The 17210-nt window shown below is 45.0% G+C and overlaps 1 protein-coding gene across 1 annotated transcript; it reads right to left on the reverse strand.

Annotated features, from left to right (window-relative positions):
• Positions 1 to 432: 432 nt before the first annotated feature.
• On the reverse strand, positions 433 to 16365 carry LOC137914270 (helicase ARIP4-like). Its single transcript, XM_068757875.1, has 23 exons — positions 16064 to 16365; positions 14106 to 14210; positions 13171 to 13425; positions 11583 to 11716; positions 11202 to 11354; positions 9180 to 9400; positions 8749 to 8931; positions 8260 to 8378; positions 7921 to 8117; positions 7622 to 7825; positions 7353 to 7491; positions 7087 to 7264; positions 5627 to 5845; positions 5143 to 5261; positions 4559 to 4683; positions 3901 to 4000; positions 3592 to 3797; positions 3262 to 3437; positions 2898 to 3094; positions 2470 to 2672; positions 2296 to 2385; positions 2061 to 2153; positions 433 to 1897 (listed from the first exon to the last, which is right to left on the reverse strand). Exons 1-23 carry the CDS (start codon positions 16363 to 16365, stop codon positions 804 to 806), a joined length of 4812 nt encoding a protein of 1603 aa, XP_068613976.1. The 3' UTR covers positions 433 to 803.
• Positions 16366 to 17210: the final 845 nt, after the last annotated feature.

The following is a 17210-nucleotide window of genomic DNA, read 5'->3' on the forward strand; positions in this document are numbered from 1 at the left end:
AAGGTTACATAGAAAATACACAGACTTTCCCACATCTGGTGCCTAAATCCAAGAAGTCTTTTCAAAACAAGCCCTGGTTTAAAGGCATTTGATTAATTATACATTCTTCAACAGCTTAAGGTTTCAGTAATTGTCTTTGACTTCTTCCTCAAAAACTCATGACTACATTTTTCCCCTCAACAAAAAACGTACAATTCCTCCTGATCGGGAGTGAATTCATAATCTGAATTAAAATGCTCGCTTTAAATTCAGATTTTTTTTTTAACCCTTTATTTTCAGTAGCAACGCTCTGCAAGTGACGATACCATTTTAGTTTGCTGATAATTTAACAAACAAGACCTTCAAGAGCAACTTCACCTTTACGGCCACCTTTTTAATTCAGTGAAAGGAAACGAAGGAGCTTTGACATTTAGCATCGCTGAAGCATGGTTATCTCTAAAGTCAACCGTACAACTAGTGGCCATTTGTGGTCTCTGCAAGTCCAAGTCCAGTGATCAGTATTTCAACACCACTAATGGAAATGTGGAAGCCCAAAGTCCAATCATTTTCATTTTCTTCTTACGTCTGGAACATTTCTCTTCCTCCGTTTCCTTCTTGACACTTAGCGTTAAGACTTTGTGTCGAGTAGGAGTTGTCTCCTCTCAGGCAATTTCTTCAAGGCAGTGGAGACAAAGATGAAACAGCTGTCAACTCTTCATCGGCTCCCTTTTCCCTTTCGGCCTTGGGGCCTCTGGCGCCTGCATCCTTGCTATTTCGATGACTGTTAAATGGAATCAAACTCGCTCAAGCCCGTTATTCCTGCGTCACTCTCCCCTCACCTCAATAACATCGCTGTCGTCATCAGAGCTGCTAGTGCTATCTATATTCCCGCCATTCACCAGCAGCAGGCGCCGATGTCCCTCAGAGCGCTCCAAGGGGGAGGAGGAGGAAGGAGAGGATGAGGATGAGCTGGTGCCAGGGGTGGGTGTGCACTGCGAGAGGAAGCTGGCTCCTCCTGGACCGGGAGTTGCAGCCGGACCTGGCAGCCCAGCCGGCAGCATGGATCCTGTGTAAAGGCCGGCCAGAGACCGAGTGTAAGAGAGAGGGTAGCCTGGCGGGAGCATTCCAGCCACGCTGGGACTCAGCAGGAACGGCGGCAACGCTCCTGGGACCGAACTGGAAGCCTCGACTGAAGCCGAAGCCGAAGACGACAACGTGGACGACGGCACGGCCGTGGCAGTGGTTGCGGTCGAGGAGGAAGAGGTGGGGACGCTGCTCGCGCCGCCAAATCCAAACAGATCCGGACGCATGTAACCGGGGTCCCCCAGCTGGGTTTGGGGGGAATGGGAGTAAGGCGAGGCAGCTCCCATGAAGAGGGGGTGCCCGAGTGACCCACCCATAACAGCGGCGTTGAGGCCCAGAGGGAGGCCGTAGCCTCCGGTGAAGGGGAACGCTTGTGAAGCCATCGGGGCTGAGGAGTGTTCGCCTGCAGCGTGCCGCTTCCTGGGCCGCTCTTCTTCCTGGGACGGGGCGGAGGCTTTGCGTTTTGACCCAGTTCTCAGGCCTTGGGCCGTGGTGGCGTCCATGTTGGGATGGATTACATTAGTCACAGAGGCATCATGGTGGCTTACACTCCCGCTGGATAAGCTCCTCCCACTGCTGCGGTTTGTCTGAAGCGATTTGCTGGAAGGCAGGACGCTCGCGTCGCTCTCCTCTGCATCACCCGGTTCGCCCGCTGAGCTTCCGGCGGCGATCGATACGGGACCACTTGTGTAACGCTGCAACTCGCTGATGATCTCTGGGCTGTCAGGCGAGAGAGGACGAGGCGCAGTCTTAGAGGGCGCCTGCTGCTTCCTGCTGGGTGACTGGCAACGGCTTCTTCCATTGGTCGACACTTCCTCTCGTGGGCCATGAGAGTCTGAGACGTGGAAATAAGAGTTTAGCTCGAGGAAGAAATTAAAGCATTTAGATCAAATAGATTTGCTTCAGTAAAATCTTGAAATCAGTTTTCTTCATGTCTCAGAATCTGAGTTCTTTTTTTTATCTCAGAGCTCCAGTATGCCAATAGTAAATAGGATCACCTTTGACTGCCACTTCAGTGCTCTCCTCTGTTTTTGCCTTGTTTGCTGCTCTGATGGCGAAGATTCGACCATCGGACATCCTGATGTAGGTCCCTAAAAGAGACAGAAATGATCACAACTCACAGGACACTGCTGTGTGTGTGTGCGGGGAAGAGGTCAAAACTCGCAGATATTCAGATCAATATCTTTAAGTTCGACAGAACACAAAGCACAAGACTAAAAGCAGCATCTGTACCTTTGACCCCCCTGATGACGTGGATGCTCTCTCCTGCAGTGATCCTGGCCTGGACATCGGTTGAGCTGTTGGTGCCTGGAATCACAATGTCTGGGGGGGGGTTCATAAAACATCCCTGATTCATATAATGAGAAGATGATTCAAGAGGAAAACAGACGTGTACAGTTCGCTGACCCGCAGTGGTGACGATCTTCTGAATGAACACGCCGGCTTTTTGCAGGCAGTTGACGGGGAACCCCCCCAGGCTGGATATGGCGCAGTCTTTGCTCGCGGCAGACCCTGTAGACGTCTGTCGGGGCATCATCGGAACGGGGGTTGACTGAACTGGCCGGACGGTTGTAACGGAAGATCCGTCTTCAGTGCGGGGAGGTGGACGCCTGAGCAGACAGTTTTATGCATTTCAGTTGTTGCATCGTTGAAACCAATGTAAAAAAACAAATCCAGAAAGTGAAAGTTTAATCTCCAAATATTTCGTCATTTGTGCCCATTTACTCAAGAGTCTGTTGAAAGGCAAAATGAACATGAGCAGTTTTGTTTTTTTCTTCTTCCCATTGGCTTTCTGACGTTTCTGTCGGCAGGCGTTTGTGCTGCGATTCACTGACCAGTTCCTCTGACTGAAGGCAGGGATGTCGGTGAGGCTCTGGTCGCTGGCGGGGTAGTAGTGAGCATAGGAAGGCCGGGAGTACGGCACAGAGGCCCTCTTCTCCTCTTCGTAAGCCTTCTTCGCTGCTTTCTTCTCAGTGCTGCTCAGCTTCAGCTCCCTGTGGTCCATCAGCAGAGACTCATGGGGGAATGGTTGCTGCAAGGGAGAAAGAGTGAAACAAAGAAGACGTGAGTGAGCTGCAATTCATCTCTTTTAAAAAAGCAGGGGGGGTCAATCTGAAAGAGAATATTACTAATCCAAATAACTTCTGAGTTCATTTTTTAAATGTGTGAATCAACCGAGCTTTCATTCGGTTTAGCCACCTTTGTAATCAGATGAGGGTAGAAGTGCAGGGCCTTGCAGAGCACGCTCTCCATGCCGTCCTGGGGCCGCAGCTCGACCCTGGAAGAGTCCGGCTCCTCTTCCACAAAGTGAAGAAGAGACTCCACTTCCCTCCTCGTGAAGGACAGCACAGGGTTCAATTCATCCACCACTCGATCTGGTTGGAGAAGAGTGCAAAGGGGAAGGGTTCAAGAACAGGAACGCGTGGAGAACGGAGCAGCTATTCATAGATATAGAATATTTAATACACTCAAACATCTGCACCATAACTCCACCCTCATCAAAGGACTCGGTGCATTTGCCCGACTCACTTGACATGCTCTGCTTTGAGATCTGCCGGTCGTAGATCTTCTTCTCCAGCGTGAAGTCGCACACCAGCCGGTAGATATGACACGGCTTCCTCTGACCATAGCGGTAGATCCGGCACACGGCCTGAGCATCATGGCAGGGGTTCCAGGAGGCGTCGAAAACCACCACCCGATTGGCCCCAATGAGGTTTATCCCCAAACAGCCAGCCCTGGGGCACACAGAGGTTACCGATCAGGTTAATGCTGAAGCTCCGACTTTAATATTTCACAGACCTTTTCATTCACCATCGCTGTTATCTTGTTGAGCGTTACCTGGTTGACAGCAGGAACACCCATGTTGACGTGTTGGACGGGTCATTGAACTGGTTTATCAGCTTCTCCCTCTCAGAGGTCGTTGTGCTCCCATCAAGTCCTTCATGACATCACAGAGACCAGAGTTTAAACAGGCCTTACATTCCCTTTGGGACATTCAATTTATAGCATTTTAGCGAGTATTCTTTAACCAGAATTCTCATTCGATTTGTGCCATTGATTCTACACCTTGTTCACTGATGTGTCTACATAAACGATAATCATGGTAAACCAATTTAACTTTGTGAATATGATTAAGATAAAATATTCAAACTGTATGAAATAAGATAACTGTAGTCAATCTACTTTTTTTAAAAAAGGGACTGAAATACAGACAAAAATGTGTCAACTCCTCTTTGGCTACTATCAAGTAACACCAGTAGGTGGCAGCACTCACTGCAAGTCAATGGAGTTCCATCACCCTGACCAAACCAATGCAAATCAGAAATACTCCCAGGTAAACACAGATTGATAAGCTGCTGATGACAGCGTTAGTGTGTTTGTCACCCGTCCCTTTGCTCAGACGTTTAACCAGAGGCCTTAAAGAAACCTTTCTACACGTTTAATTGCAATCTCCTCTCCTGAAACAAAGACTGTACTTCAGTTAATGTCGACTTACGATAGTAGTTGAGGTTGCGGACCCATTTCTGGTTGGATCTGTCTGTTCTGGATGTGTTCGGTGATGGAGGAACTGGTCTCTTATTCAGAAAGTCCTCAATCACCGTCAGTGTGGACAAACTCTGACTGCAGGAGGCAGATAAAGGATACATTTCTGGGTTGTTGGCAAAAAATATTCCAGTCAAATAATTCAAAGTTAACCAGATGAGAAAAAAACAAAAAAAGAGGAAAGGCTAAATTTGATCTTTTCACACTTCAAGATATGAGCCTTTCATTCCTAATCTGCATTCCTTTTGTCCATATTTGTGCAATGTTTTCTTACCACGGGGAATGCCTATATGCACAACAAAAAGTTAAATAGCAATTAAAAGTCTCTTCACGTGTGGAAATGTGTTTAATGGTCTCACAGACCACATCCTCTCAACCTGCGTTACAAATGTTATCATAGTCCAGGCTGCATCGCCGTTACTGTTACAATGGAACTGTGCTACACAGTACGAAACAGATGCATTTCATTCTTTTTGGACATAAATTGCGTATAAACGAGCCTTCAGCAGGTTTTGTGTCTTGTTTTTTTTTTTTTACCTGAAGACGAGGAGTTTGTCTCCCTTCCTAACGCTCTCCTCTATCAGGTGGAAAAGCAGCACCATTTTTGCAGAGTTCTCAAGGATGCCGGGCTTGTAGTCACTCATGATGTCTTTTGCCTGGTTATCAGAAGGAAGAAGCCCCGTGGAAAACATAGTCTTTTGTAAGACTTATAATATTAAGTAGCTATTGATTTATGTATGCTTAATTTAACATCGTGCACCGTGGGATTTAACTTAGAGTATTAAATTGTATAGTAAATGTATCTCATCTGAAGGGCAGACACCATGTAATCCTGGGTATGAATGGAGGTCCCAACATATTCTAAGATCTTTCACTGAAACACTAAACAAAGATTCCGCTCATGGCCTAACTTTTCGTTTTTTAAAGATGGGTCATGTTCTTTAAGGACTCACATAACTCATCTTATCAAAAACAGAACTCTTAATTATTACATCTCATCCTTCACATTTTTTTTACCTACCCATTCGTAACTGGTGACCTGATTGGCTTTCTCCTGCATGTGGTGGAGACTCAGTCCACAAACGAGGTGAGGATTTCTCAGGGGTTTGGACTTCTGATTGGGTACGGTAGGACATTGGGCGGGACCTGTGGCACTGATGTCATCAATTTCCAAGTCCTGGTCATTCGCCAAGTTTTCCTTCTGTAAGGCCTCGTACAGCACATCAGGATGGTTCCATATCTGAAGGATAACAGAAAGACAGCAGAGTGAAACACTTCGTCAGTCACGGGAATTACAACGTGCGATGAAAAGCAGGAATTTATTTATGGTAGAAACACAACAGACTAGAAAAGCACGCAGACCTCCGCCAAGCAGCCCATTCCCCTCCTAATTGGATTTACACCGTCCGCATGGTGATCTGGATCATCACCAAAAGGTTCTAGATTGTTCTTGTTATCTTTACACACCAACCATGAAAAGTAAAAGTGAATCAGAGTTGAGGTGTGCTTTTAACCGATTTTTTCAATGTTAATGTGTAATATTTTTTTCTGACCTCATTCTGGATCAGATCCAGAAGACATTTTGCACGATAGTGCATATCCCTTTATGACTGATTTCTGGTGAGTGAATTGAATGAAATAAATAAATACCCAACCCAACCTAATGTGTATTTTACAAGGTGTGATTTTTTTTGAAAAAGCCTCCATTTTAAGTAAATGGGGAAATCCAGATTTGTTTTGGATCCAGATGGGTATCCAGATCGCTCTCAAAATGTAATTGGACCCAAGTTAGATCAAGACCCATCTTCAGATTTCTTTTCATCAAGATCCATCCATCAGATTTTCTGTAATCCTGCTAACAGACAGATACCTTGATGCCTCCTTGGCGGAGGCAACAAATCCGTTGACCTGCTCCGATGCTGAATTGACTCAGCTTTGAGACGACGCATGTTAGAAATCTGTCTCCGATAATAAATGCACAGTAGCCTTAAACGCATAAAGTGTACACCCCCCCCCCCACAATTTATCAAAGAATCACGACAATATCTGCAATACGGATCTAATCCGGATGAAATTTGGCCCCCACCCTACACGAAATTCCAGAAACATCAACCGAGAAATTAAGGAACACATTTGAGGCTCAATTGACTGCAATGTTACGGGAAATTTCAAAGTGATCCAGAATCCAGGTTTTCTGCTGGATCATAACCAAAATTGAAGCATCTGTTCCTGGTAACATTCCTAACATTTAATCCAGACCCATCTGTAACTTTGTATGTTATCTTGCTAATAGTCAGGAAGACAAACACCAGCGAAAACAACCTCCTTGATGGAGGTAATAATATCTGGATCTCTGAGATTACCTACTATAAAACCCTGAATATTTATATGAACTTTGAATAAGGCCTGAGTTTGAAACTGCTTCCATAAACCTGAAGCAGAAGTCCAGGTAGCATTCCGCCCACTCATCCCGCTGCTCACCTTGCAGCAGACGCAGACAGCCTTCAGTGGGTTGAGGCTGAGCCAGCCGCTGCTCCCTGCCTCTCTGAAGCGGGTCATGAACTCAGAGTAAAGAGCCCTCTGCAGGGGCGACAGACGAACAAGGATGACATGCTCCTGCTTTGAGGCCAGCTGGTCCTTCAGGACATCATGACCTCGTCTGGGGGGGTGGAATGGGGGAGAATTACTATCAGTGTTAAGCGTGACCATCAGAACCTTTGGCAGGCTCACGAAGGCGGTCGTCTCACCTCTGTACAAAGCCTTCCAGGAGGCTGTGCAGGACGTGGCTCCTGTACCTCATCAGCCGGACATCGTGAGGCGTGCTGTCCACACACTGTCCATTCAGAATGGGACGCTCAAACATGTTACCGAACTCCTGCCGCGTCCCTGAAAGAGGAGCAGGACGGAAAAAACCGCAGTTAGAAGAAGGACAGGGAAAGCATCCTGATCTTAAAGATGCTGGTGATTGTGGGGGGAAAAAAACGCTCCGAAATAAGAAGCAAATGTTGCACCTCACCAAGGAAATCAGGTCGGACAAAGTCAACCATGCACCAGTACTCGATCAGGTTGTTCTGGAGTGGATAGCCAGTCAGGACCACGCGGCGTCTGGTTTGGATATTCTTCAGAGCCAGTGAAGTGCTGGCATGGCAGTTCTTGATACGATGGCCTTCATCACAGATCACCACGTCCGGACCAGGCTTGGCCAAGGCCTTCTCGATACCTGGAGGAGAACAGGAAAAAAACACACCTGTGAAATCCTGCCTTACAAAATATCATACGTGTGCTTTTTTATTGAGTCCTCTTCATCAGTCCCACCTTTGAGCAGTTCCTGCTGCCTGTCCTCTTCAACTAGGTCGATGACAAAAGGTCCCTTCGTCTTCTTGCTCTTCTTCTTTCTCCCAGACACAAAGCTCTTCTTCAGCGATAAGAGCCGATACATCTCATAGCCCATGAGCAGCACACCTCCATCCCGTGCCCAGTCCTCCACCACCTTAACCCTGGATGCCGTGTTCCTGGATAAAATCAAAAAAGGGTCATTAATGTTGCAGCTTGGAAGCAAATGTCTAAAATTGAAGAATAACCTTCGTGATAGAATGAGATATAAAACTTTGGCGCAGACTCATGGTGAAGAATGTGCTTGTCGCCATCACTTACTTGTGTTCATCGTTGAGGATGTGAACCTTAAAGGCACGAGGCATTACCGGACCTCGGTCGCTATCAGGGGACGGGACCCACATGTTGAACTCTGACAGCCAGTTCTGCAAGGTGTTGACCTGAGACAAAATCAATCACTAAAAAAAACAAATCAATCTTCTTCCCTTATTGTCTTTTAAGATTATTCTGTTGCTGCAGAACCGCTAAAGATGTCATACTGTGAACTCGGATCACCCCCATCGAAGTAAATATTAATTTTTATTTTGTTTCATTTCCATTTCTGACAAATTAGAGGTTACAAACTAAAACAAATACCAAAATACAAAACCACTCGTTTAGCACCACAAATTCATGTCTTCTAGGCAAGATTGAAATCATCCTGTGCCCAAACTTTATTCTTTAATACATTGACATTTATTTATTAAATAAATTAAATAAATGTAATTACGTTTCAGTCCTATACGCGTATAAAAATGAAAAAAAGCTTACCGGTACGATAGCGAGCACAGTGTGAGTCCGGGTGTGTCTGAACAGGACGTCTATGAAGGAGATGACCTGGAGCGTTTTGCCCAGGCCCATGCTGTGGGCGAGGATACAGCCAAATCCCGAGCTGCTGCCAAAACGTTCCAGTGACTCGACCAGATTGTCATACAGGAAGCGGATTCCACCGATCTGAAAGCGAAGAGATGGAGGTAAAGTGATGAGACACAGAAGAAAGTGGTGATGGAAGATGGGAGACAAATGAGACCCATGGAGCCATGAGGACGAGGAAATAGGATGACGTGGTTCAAAAAGAAGAGAGGCAAAAGAGAAGATAGTCAAAGGTTTGTTAAAGCACGCAATAAAACTACATTTTCACATATTGGATCTAAAAATGGATGAAATGATGAACAGTCCACCTGATTACTTCTTGATAATACCTGATGAGGTTTGACTGCACGTGCTAGCTGAGGCAACAGGAAGATATCCTCGTCTGCCGCTGGATGGTTCAGGTTGACCAGGACCCTGTTCTGGGTGTCGGGCTGGTTAAGAGCATCGATGGTGTGTGCGCCGCTCGGTTTATTCTCCTCTTCCTCCTCAGTGGACCTGCTGCTGATGTGGACGATGGCGTCGTCCTCGCCTGAGCTCAGATCGATCACATCTGTGCGTCGGGGATGGAGAGAGAAGAATGAATCTGCAGGCCTTCTATCAAAACTCTGAAAACACATTTTGATCTCAGGCGGACATCTGCCCGGAAAATGTTTTCCCTGGAGTACCATGAGAAGCTTGTCCTGCCTCAATACGACATATCGTTTGTCTCAGTCAGACCGACTGAACATGAGACGTTACGCGGACTCGTCCCAGGAACATCCGATGACAGATTATGAAAAAAATACACTTAATTCCAGGTGCGGCAAACAAAGCGTTGGATTGCGACTTCTCTGAAATGCATTTGTCTCAAATGATGTGGCGAATTAAAGCTGATTCATGAGGACAGCTTGTGTGATGAGACATCAAACATGGACGTGGCCGAGTGTGCAGATGTGTCCAGAAAAAATGGACATAAGCATCATAGGCTGAAAGTTACACAAGCTGAGAGTTTCTGAGGGCGAGGTCTGTATGTGTCAGTATGTCAGTGTGTGTGTGTGTGTGTGTGTGCGCGCGTGTCAGATAGAGAGAGAACTTATGCAACTGCAGTGAATAGCTGGTTACACAAGTAAGATTAGAGCGGAGGGGGAGACTGGTTATGCAACCTCATTTAGAAATGTCACCGTCGGTGTGTGTCTGTTGTGTGTGTTCTGGCTCATAACCAGGATTAGCTGGCTTTATAGCTTAACAGACCGGCTCTTATCTGCCCTACAGACACTTAAATAAATCCTCTGTCTGTTCCGCCCCCCCCCCCTCCCCCCCTCCCCTCTCCCCTTCACATTTGTCTCCCTCCACTCCCAAATCTACATCTACATCCTCATTAATTTATTAACCGCATAACTCTCTTTGTTGGTTGTGTAACTGTGCTTGTGGTGCAGGTGTTCTCCAGTCTTCTCTTTCAGTGCAGAACGTGTGTGTTACATTCTGACTGTGTGGCTACCGTCGATTCTTTCAGTTGTGTGTGTGTGTGTGCAGCAGAGAATTAGGAGCGCAGAACACGATGTACCCCACAGAGACTTTGAATATTCTGACGCACAGGCGGCTGATGTACTAAAACCACACACACACACACACAAGGTCCTTTTTAACCCATGTTAAGGGAGACTTTCAGTAATTGTTTTTAGAAACAGACAGTTTTGTGAGCTGTGAACTACTGGTACAACATTTCTATATTGGAATTTTTGAGAAGCAGAACGCTAGAATTCTCTTCACTGAAGCAAATGTATTCCTATCATGATGATGAAAGAAATTATGGCAAACAAGAAATCTTTGTTTGAAAAAACAGAGCTTTAATTTCCCAAACAGAAGTCTGAAAGAAACCTTGTCAAGTGTCAACGCTCACCGTGTGCTATTTAGGCATTTCCAGAATGAGCATCTGGTTTATGCAAGGCTTGGCTTGGCTACAACTGGATGACAGGTACTGAATTAACTTCACAGTTCTGTATCGGCTTTCATAACCATGACCCAACCTACTAGCCCACTTGCAGAATCAAAGGTCAAAGGAGAAATCTGGGTTTAAGACCATTGATGTGTGTGTGAGAGCTGAAATTCAAGCAGCTCAGTTTTGTCATTATTAATAGCTAGAAATACAATTAGAACGGTTGTACTTAAATAAAATGTAGATTATTCCTTACAACCCCCCCCACCCATTCAACTTAAAGGTTAAAATAATTGAACAACAATATTTGATTTGATTTTTTAAAAAACTTTTTTTTGCATTTATTAACGAAAGTACGGAGAAAGGCACGGACATGTTTTTAATATATCCAGTAAAATATTTTTTTAAAGCTTGCGGTAATCCCTTGATGTCTCACCTTGTTTGCATGTCTGCTCTGTCGCGGTGGCAGTGCTGGTCTTGCCGTCGTCTTCGCTCGCGCTGTCCAAGTCCAGGCAAATGACTTCCTGTCTGACCGGCTTCACTTCCTTCCGAGATGCTGCGGAGGCTGACGCATGCTTAGCCCCATCGCCTGAAGGAAGGGGCAGGCAAGGTAAATCATGACAAATACGACAGAATATTTGGAGGGAAAGAGCGACAGGAAGAGCAGAAAGAGGGGGAACATGAGAACGGCTAGTTCTCATGTTAGATGAAGACTTCTTGGCCTGGCTATTCGGCCACAGTGAAAGAAATACAAAGACAAGCGTCTGAAGGAGTTTCTGATGGACAGCTGAAACTAATCGAGGCATCTTTTGGTTACCAGTTATGCATTCAGGCAGCAGTGGTCGAGGGAAATCCTGTTTTGTTTGCTGCTCAAGGCGTTGCCTCCTCTCCAACTCATCCTTCTGGGCTGCTTTGGTAACTGCCTCCAACTGATGCTCCCCCAGCAACTTCCTACGCAGGCAAAGTCAAAAACAACATTACATGACACAAGGAGTTATTGTTTGAGTGAATATTAGCTTGTAAGAAACAACAAATCTACAAAAACGTTAAAGGTCCCATATTTTTTCCTTTTTCCACAAGTTAACGCAGTTCTCAGACACTTGTAAGAAATATCCGTGACATTCTTTGGCCAAAATAGCAAACGGCTCCGTCAGAAAAGCCTCTGAAAACAAAAATGAAATGCAATGAATGTGCGTGCATGTACACCCACATCTTGTGCACGTTTCCGTACTGTGCCGTCACATTAAGTTAGATTTCTTCCAGAAGCGTTTCTGTACTTCATTGCAGAACTACACAAACTACCAAGGATTGACTGGACGGCTTATTTAGCCATTTTGGGACTGATAATGACCCAAACCCACCAAATTAGTAGCGTAGAAACAAGGGAAAAGTGAGTTTTTCATAATATGGGACCTTTAATGTTTGCCGTTTGTGTCAAAGCGTGTTTGCTCAGACATCAGCCATGAGTTCTGTGAGACTCTGGGTTCTGAGATTGGACTGATCATCCATGTAATCAATTTGTTTCCCCCAAGCCTTATACACGGCTGCACATTTGCATTGTAATGTTGATTTGGCCAAGTCTGCTGAAGATCTGCCTTACATTAAACCGCTGCTCATTTAATATAGCTTGGGAGCATCAGTGCAGTCTGGGGCATCTGTTGTCTGATTCGGGGCATCTGTTGTCTGATTCAGCCCTCTAGGTTTTTATTTCTGCTCGACGGCAGAAAGATTTAAAGGAATTCGGCTTCCTTCAGACTTACCAGCTCAAGGAGCTGCATAAAAAATAGTTCCCCATTTGTTTCTAAATTTCATTAATAGTCTAAATGAAGAGTAAATGTTAAATTACTTAACTTACTTTGCCAAAACATTGACCGTAAAAAGACAATCGATGATACATCATCATAAAACATTACAAAATATAACCATTATTGATAATCTAGACAACAATGAGCTTCGGCAGAGAAACACGATGAACGTCAGATAACTCTGGAGCGCAGCAGAAATGCATTTGGAAGGCGTGGCTCTCAGCCCCTTCCACCTCGGGGTTGACTGGTTGCTGCTTGCCAAAGTCATTGTCTGAAAAAAACCCTTTTTAAAAACGCACAGGAACGCCTGATATAATTCAGCTTTCATCAACCTCTCGGCAAATAGGCGCATTGTTTGATGGCAAACAAAGTCTCAACCTGCAGCTTTCTTTTTCATGATCAAAGAGTTGCAGATGATTCATTACTTCGGCGGTAACTTGTGTTTTGATGTCGTTCCACCATCTTAAATACAGGCTTCTTTAATAAAATAGGCTGTAGGTTTATCTCGGGCGCTAATAATAAAATTCCCGCAGAACCCCCCCCCCCCCCCCACAGCAGGAGTCATTTTGAAGTCTTAATGCTGAAGTGAGGATTGACTACCTGATGTTGCGCCTCATGTGTGCAGGTTTGGAACCCCGTTTCTTGGTTCCCGTCAGGGTGGAAGGAGGGGAGGGGCTTTGGCTGGTTGGCCTGGAGCGATGCCTGGGCGCTGGCTGGGGGGGAGGAAGCTGTGCCGGCATCTCCCCCAAAGGTGAGGTAGATGGGGGAGGTGTGCATTGCCATGCATCCGAGTCACCTCCCTGAGCCTCATCCTGGGAACTGAAGGGGGCACTGTGGGACTCGTCTGTGAGGAAGAGGAGGATTTTGAGAGCAAATCCGTATACCTGTCTGGATTTTCCCAGTTACTTATAACGGAGGCTTTAAAAAAAAATCTTGTAAAATATGCCTTCAATTCACTCACCAAAAATCAGCCACAAAGGGGTCCGATATGAACCATCACGCTAAATGGAAGTCAGGAAAAACTAGTCAATTTTAACTTTGAAAACTCCATTTACAGATTCCAAAATCAGTTAAGAATAAACAAACTCCAATTCACTTTTACTTTTCATAGCTTATAACCTTTTGATGACGATCCAGATAACCATGTGGATTGTGTAAATCCAATTATGAGGGGAATGAGCTGCTTGGCGGAGGGAGAAACATTGGAGCATGCTGCATCTTCCCTGGAACTTTACACCCAGGATATGATTCACAAACAACAATCTTCCACGAAAGGCAGGCAATGCTTTAATGCAGCTTCCTTTTTATTCAGCCGTCATTATTCAGGTAAATATAGGTGTGTAAATGGCAAGCAGCAAGTCGGCTGCCAGCTAAAGCCTGAGATCTATTCAAATTCAATTTAGTAGACGACTAAAAAGAAGATTAATGTGCTTTCTTCAATTATAAACAAACACGAGCGTACCGTTTACCACCTTAAACTCCACCTTTATCAATCAAATAAACTAATCAATCAAACCAGTCATTTTCTAAACTCCTCTTCAATTCCATAGTTCTGTTTCTCCTCCTCCTCCTCCTCCTCCTCCCTCTCACAGTTGGCCTGGCGAAGACACACCGAACCAGATCTGAGGCTTATGTAAGACCTGGATCATAAATACGGACGTCTTATGAAACACGACTGGACCAAAACACTGACACACACACACACACACACATTTACACACAACCGCACCACCTCACACGCCAAGCCTTCGCAGGCACACAAACAAAAGCGTCGACCACAAACGAGGCTGGAGCTGACTGCGCTGAGCCGACTTGATAGTGACGCCCGCCGGTCTCAGTGCTTTGGGGTGAGCTGTAAGGTTTCCGTGTCTCAAAGCTCATTTACCCCATCGTCTGGTTTCACCCTCCACCCACGCTAGTTTTAAAGAACAGTCATATAACGATTCCTGAAATGCACAAAGTCCAACACAGAAAGCAGGAAGAGCCCACATGAGGACGTAAACAGGAGAGGACCGAGAGGTTAAAGCAAAGTCATCATCATCAGAGAGAGAGAGAGAGAGAGAGAATGTGGTCAAAGCTACACCCACATTTATCAATAAATAAATGGTGGTGACAAACACAAATACTGTCCCCTCCAACACAATTCCTTGCAAATGTAAGTTTCTTGAGGACTTAAACAATGATTGAAACTTTTTGCGGAGAATGAGAAAATGAGTCTTGGACACATTTTTATTCCTTGTTATTTTCACTAACTTGACTAATATTCTTCAAATACCACATGTCTCTGCACTGTAACTGTTCATAGTAGAATATGCACTAAAGTTTATTCTTTTTTATCTTTCTTAATTACTAATATTTCCATCTCATAGAACCCAAATCCAGTTATGGACACGTTGGAGTAATGAGAAATTTACCCTTAAATGTAAAGAAAAAACAACAACATTTATATTTATTATGGTAAATTTAAATCATGAGCAAACAGTACATTAAGAGATGTATATAATGGTATCCTTATTATTTTGATAGCATTAAGTTTTATAATCAAAATGCTTCATGCCACCTTGTTAGTCTGGTTTCGCGAGAAGCACCCACTTGGGTTAGAGTGAGTTTCCATTATTTCTAATGGGAAATAGTTTCGGAAATTGAAAAAATCGTTTTTCCAACAATATTACTGAACAAATCGTGCTCGACAACTGAGGCTCCACTGAATAAGAAACAGGGATACGTTACACCTTGTGACGGGCATGAAAGATTTACAGTCTGTGAATGATCGATCAATAATATGAACGGTGTTGGCAGCGGTGCTAAAATGAAGCTTTCCTTCGGCCCTGTAAAGGCTCGAGTTGGCTCTGATCTGCATCTACGTGCTAAAAACTTCTCTTAATTTATTTTAAGCATCAAGTGTCTTTGCAAACTGAGACGTGATGGAAAAACAGCAAACAAATGTAAAAAAAAAAAAAAATTTCAGTAACACAGTGAGACAGACCGTCAGGACAGCAACCAGATAAGCAGGACGAAACACAAAACGGCAGATCAACAGATCAACAAATCAATCGACAGCAAGACAGAAGGATTAATTGAGCGCCGGCCACTTGCGTCACCTTTCATCAATCGGGTCTGGAGTCTGATCAGGGTGATAAACTGCCAAAAATTACATGTTCAGCAAAAGATATTGAAAATAAAAGCTGCTCAGTGCTGAACAATATGAAAGACTTAAATGAATTACTTGGCTTGCGTGGAGGAAAACAAAAGCTGATGCAGCCCTGCAGGCTGATATCAAACACACAACGCTTATATAACAGACCGGCCTGAATGGGTTATTAAGGAACCTTCATTAAAAGGTGAGTCACCTTCCCACTGCCTGTGTGTGTGTGTGAGTGTGTGTGTGTGTGTGTGAGTGGGAGACGGATCAATGTCACGAGGACTGAACACGGTCAGAGAAGGGCGATGGAGAGGCAATGAATCTGTGATGGAGACAGCTGTGAGGCGACACCACTGTTTGTAGGCCAGTGTGCCACTGCTGCTGCAGAGGAGGATGACGATGAGGGACGAAGAAGAGGACAGCGAAGCCGTGTGGTCGGCCTGGCGAAGCAGACACCCTGCCCGTGCTGTGGCGTTATAAAACCAGCCTGACACGTGCTCCGGCTGAGAGCTGGAGTCGGTCTGAACCGGACAGGCTGTTCCCAATCTCAACTCCCGAGAACTGACATCGCAGCGGAGACGGGCCTCAGCACCAAGCGTCTGCCCTGCTGCGCCGCGGCTGCGTTTTGTTCCCGCTGGGACGCTGGCACACATTATTCTTTTCACGATAAGAACCTTTTCTCTCGTTGACATGCACTAGAAGGAATTCATAAACCCCACACTGGACCTCAGTGTTCCTCCAAGCTTCATCACTGCTCAACTTGCCACATCTAAAGACTTCAATACCCTCGCCGAAGGGGAGGCGAGGGTATTGCAATTGGGTGCGTTTGTCTGTTTGCTTGTTTGTCTGTCCGAGCGCATAACTCAAAAACTAGTAACCCAATCGACTTGAAATTTTTACACAAGCAAGGTTCTGTCCGTGGCTCGTTCCTCACCGAGAATGGCGTTGATCCGGATCTGGATCCAGATTCTAGAATTATTTTTACATCTGGAATTGTGCCTGTGCTGTAAACTGCCACTTTAAGAGGGAGGGACACGAATGGCATGATGGGAAAAAGAGTTCAGAAAGTGTCTCGTAGTACGTTCCGGTGCAGCAAGCTAGAGCAGGTTTAACCCCTCTGATCCGGAAGCCCTGTTTACTGTCTCACAAGATCGAAGAGTCTTTTGGAGGGGAGGGTCTGCAATCTCTGATTGTCTTTCTAATTCGCTTTGCTTAAGCTTCAAACTTGATCTGCCTTCCTATGGTCAAACTGGGACTACTGGACGTCATCTCTCGTGTTATCTCCAAGTTCTGGATTAGCTCTATAGATCACCATGGTGACGTACTGATACTGAATATTTGTTTTAAACGTTTGTTCTAAACATACCCAGGGAACCAAATATGTATTTAAGGAACAATATGCATTATTTACAGACAAAAAAAAAAATACAATTGAATGACCTTAATCCATCTGAGTATCTAATACAATTTGTGACCCTGTGCGTTTAACAGCCGTTTA

This window comes from Brachionichthys hirsutus, unplaced genomic scaffold, assembly GCF_040956055.1.
Source record: "Brachionichthys hirsutus isolate HB-005 unplaced genomic scaffold, CSIRO-AGI_Bhir_v1 contig_301, whole genome shotgun sequence".
Lineage (NCBI taxonomy): Eukaryota > Metazoa > Chordata > Actinopteri > Lophiiformes > Brachionichthyidae > Brachionichthys > Brachionichthys hirsutus.

Coding starts and splice junctions, on each gene's coding strand:
- LOC137914270 (XM_068757875.1), bottom strand. CDS start 16,365: ATGTGTGCCAGCGTCCCAGCGGGAACAAAACGCAGCCGCGGCGCAGCA. Junction 14,211..16,063: donor ACACTGGCCTACAAACAGTG/GTGTCGCCTCAC, acceptor TTTATGATCCAG/GTCTTACATAAGCCTCAGAT. Junction 3,798..3,900: donor GTGTTCCTGCTGTCAACCAG/GTAACGCTCAAC, acceptor TGTGTGCCCCAG/GGCTGGCTGTTTGGGGATAA.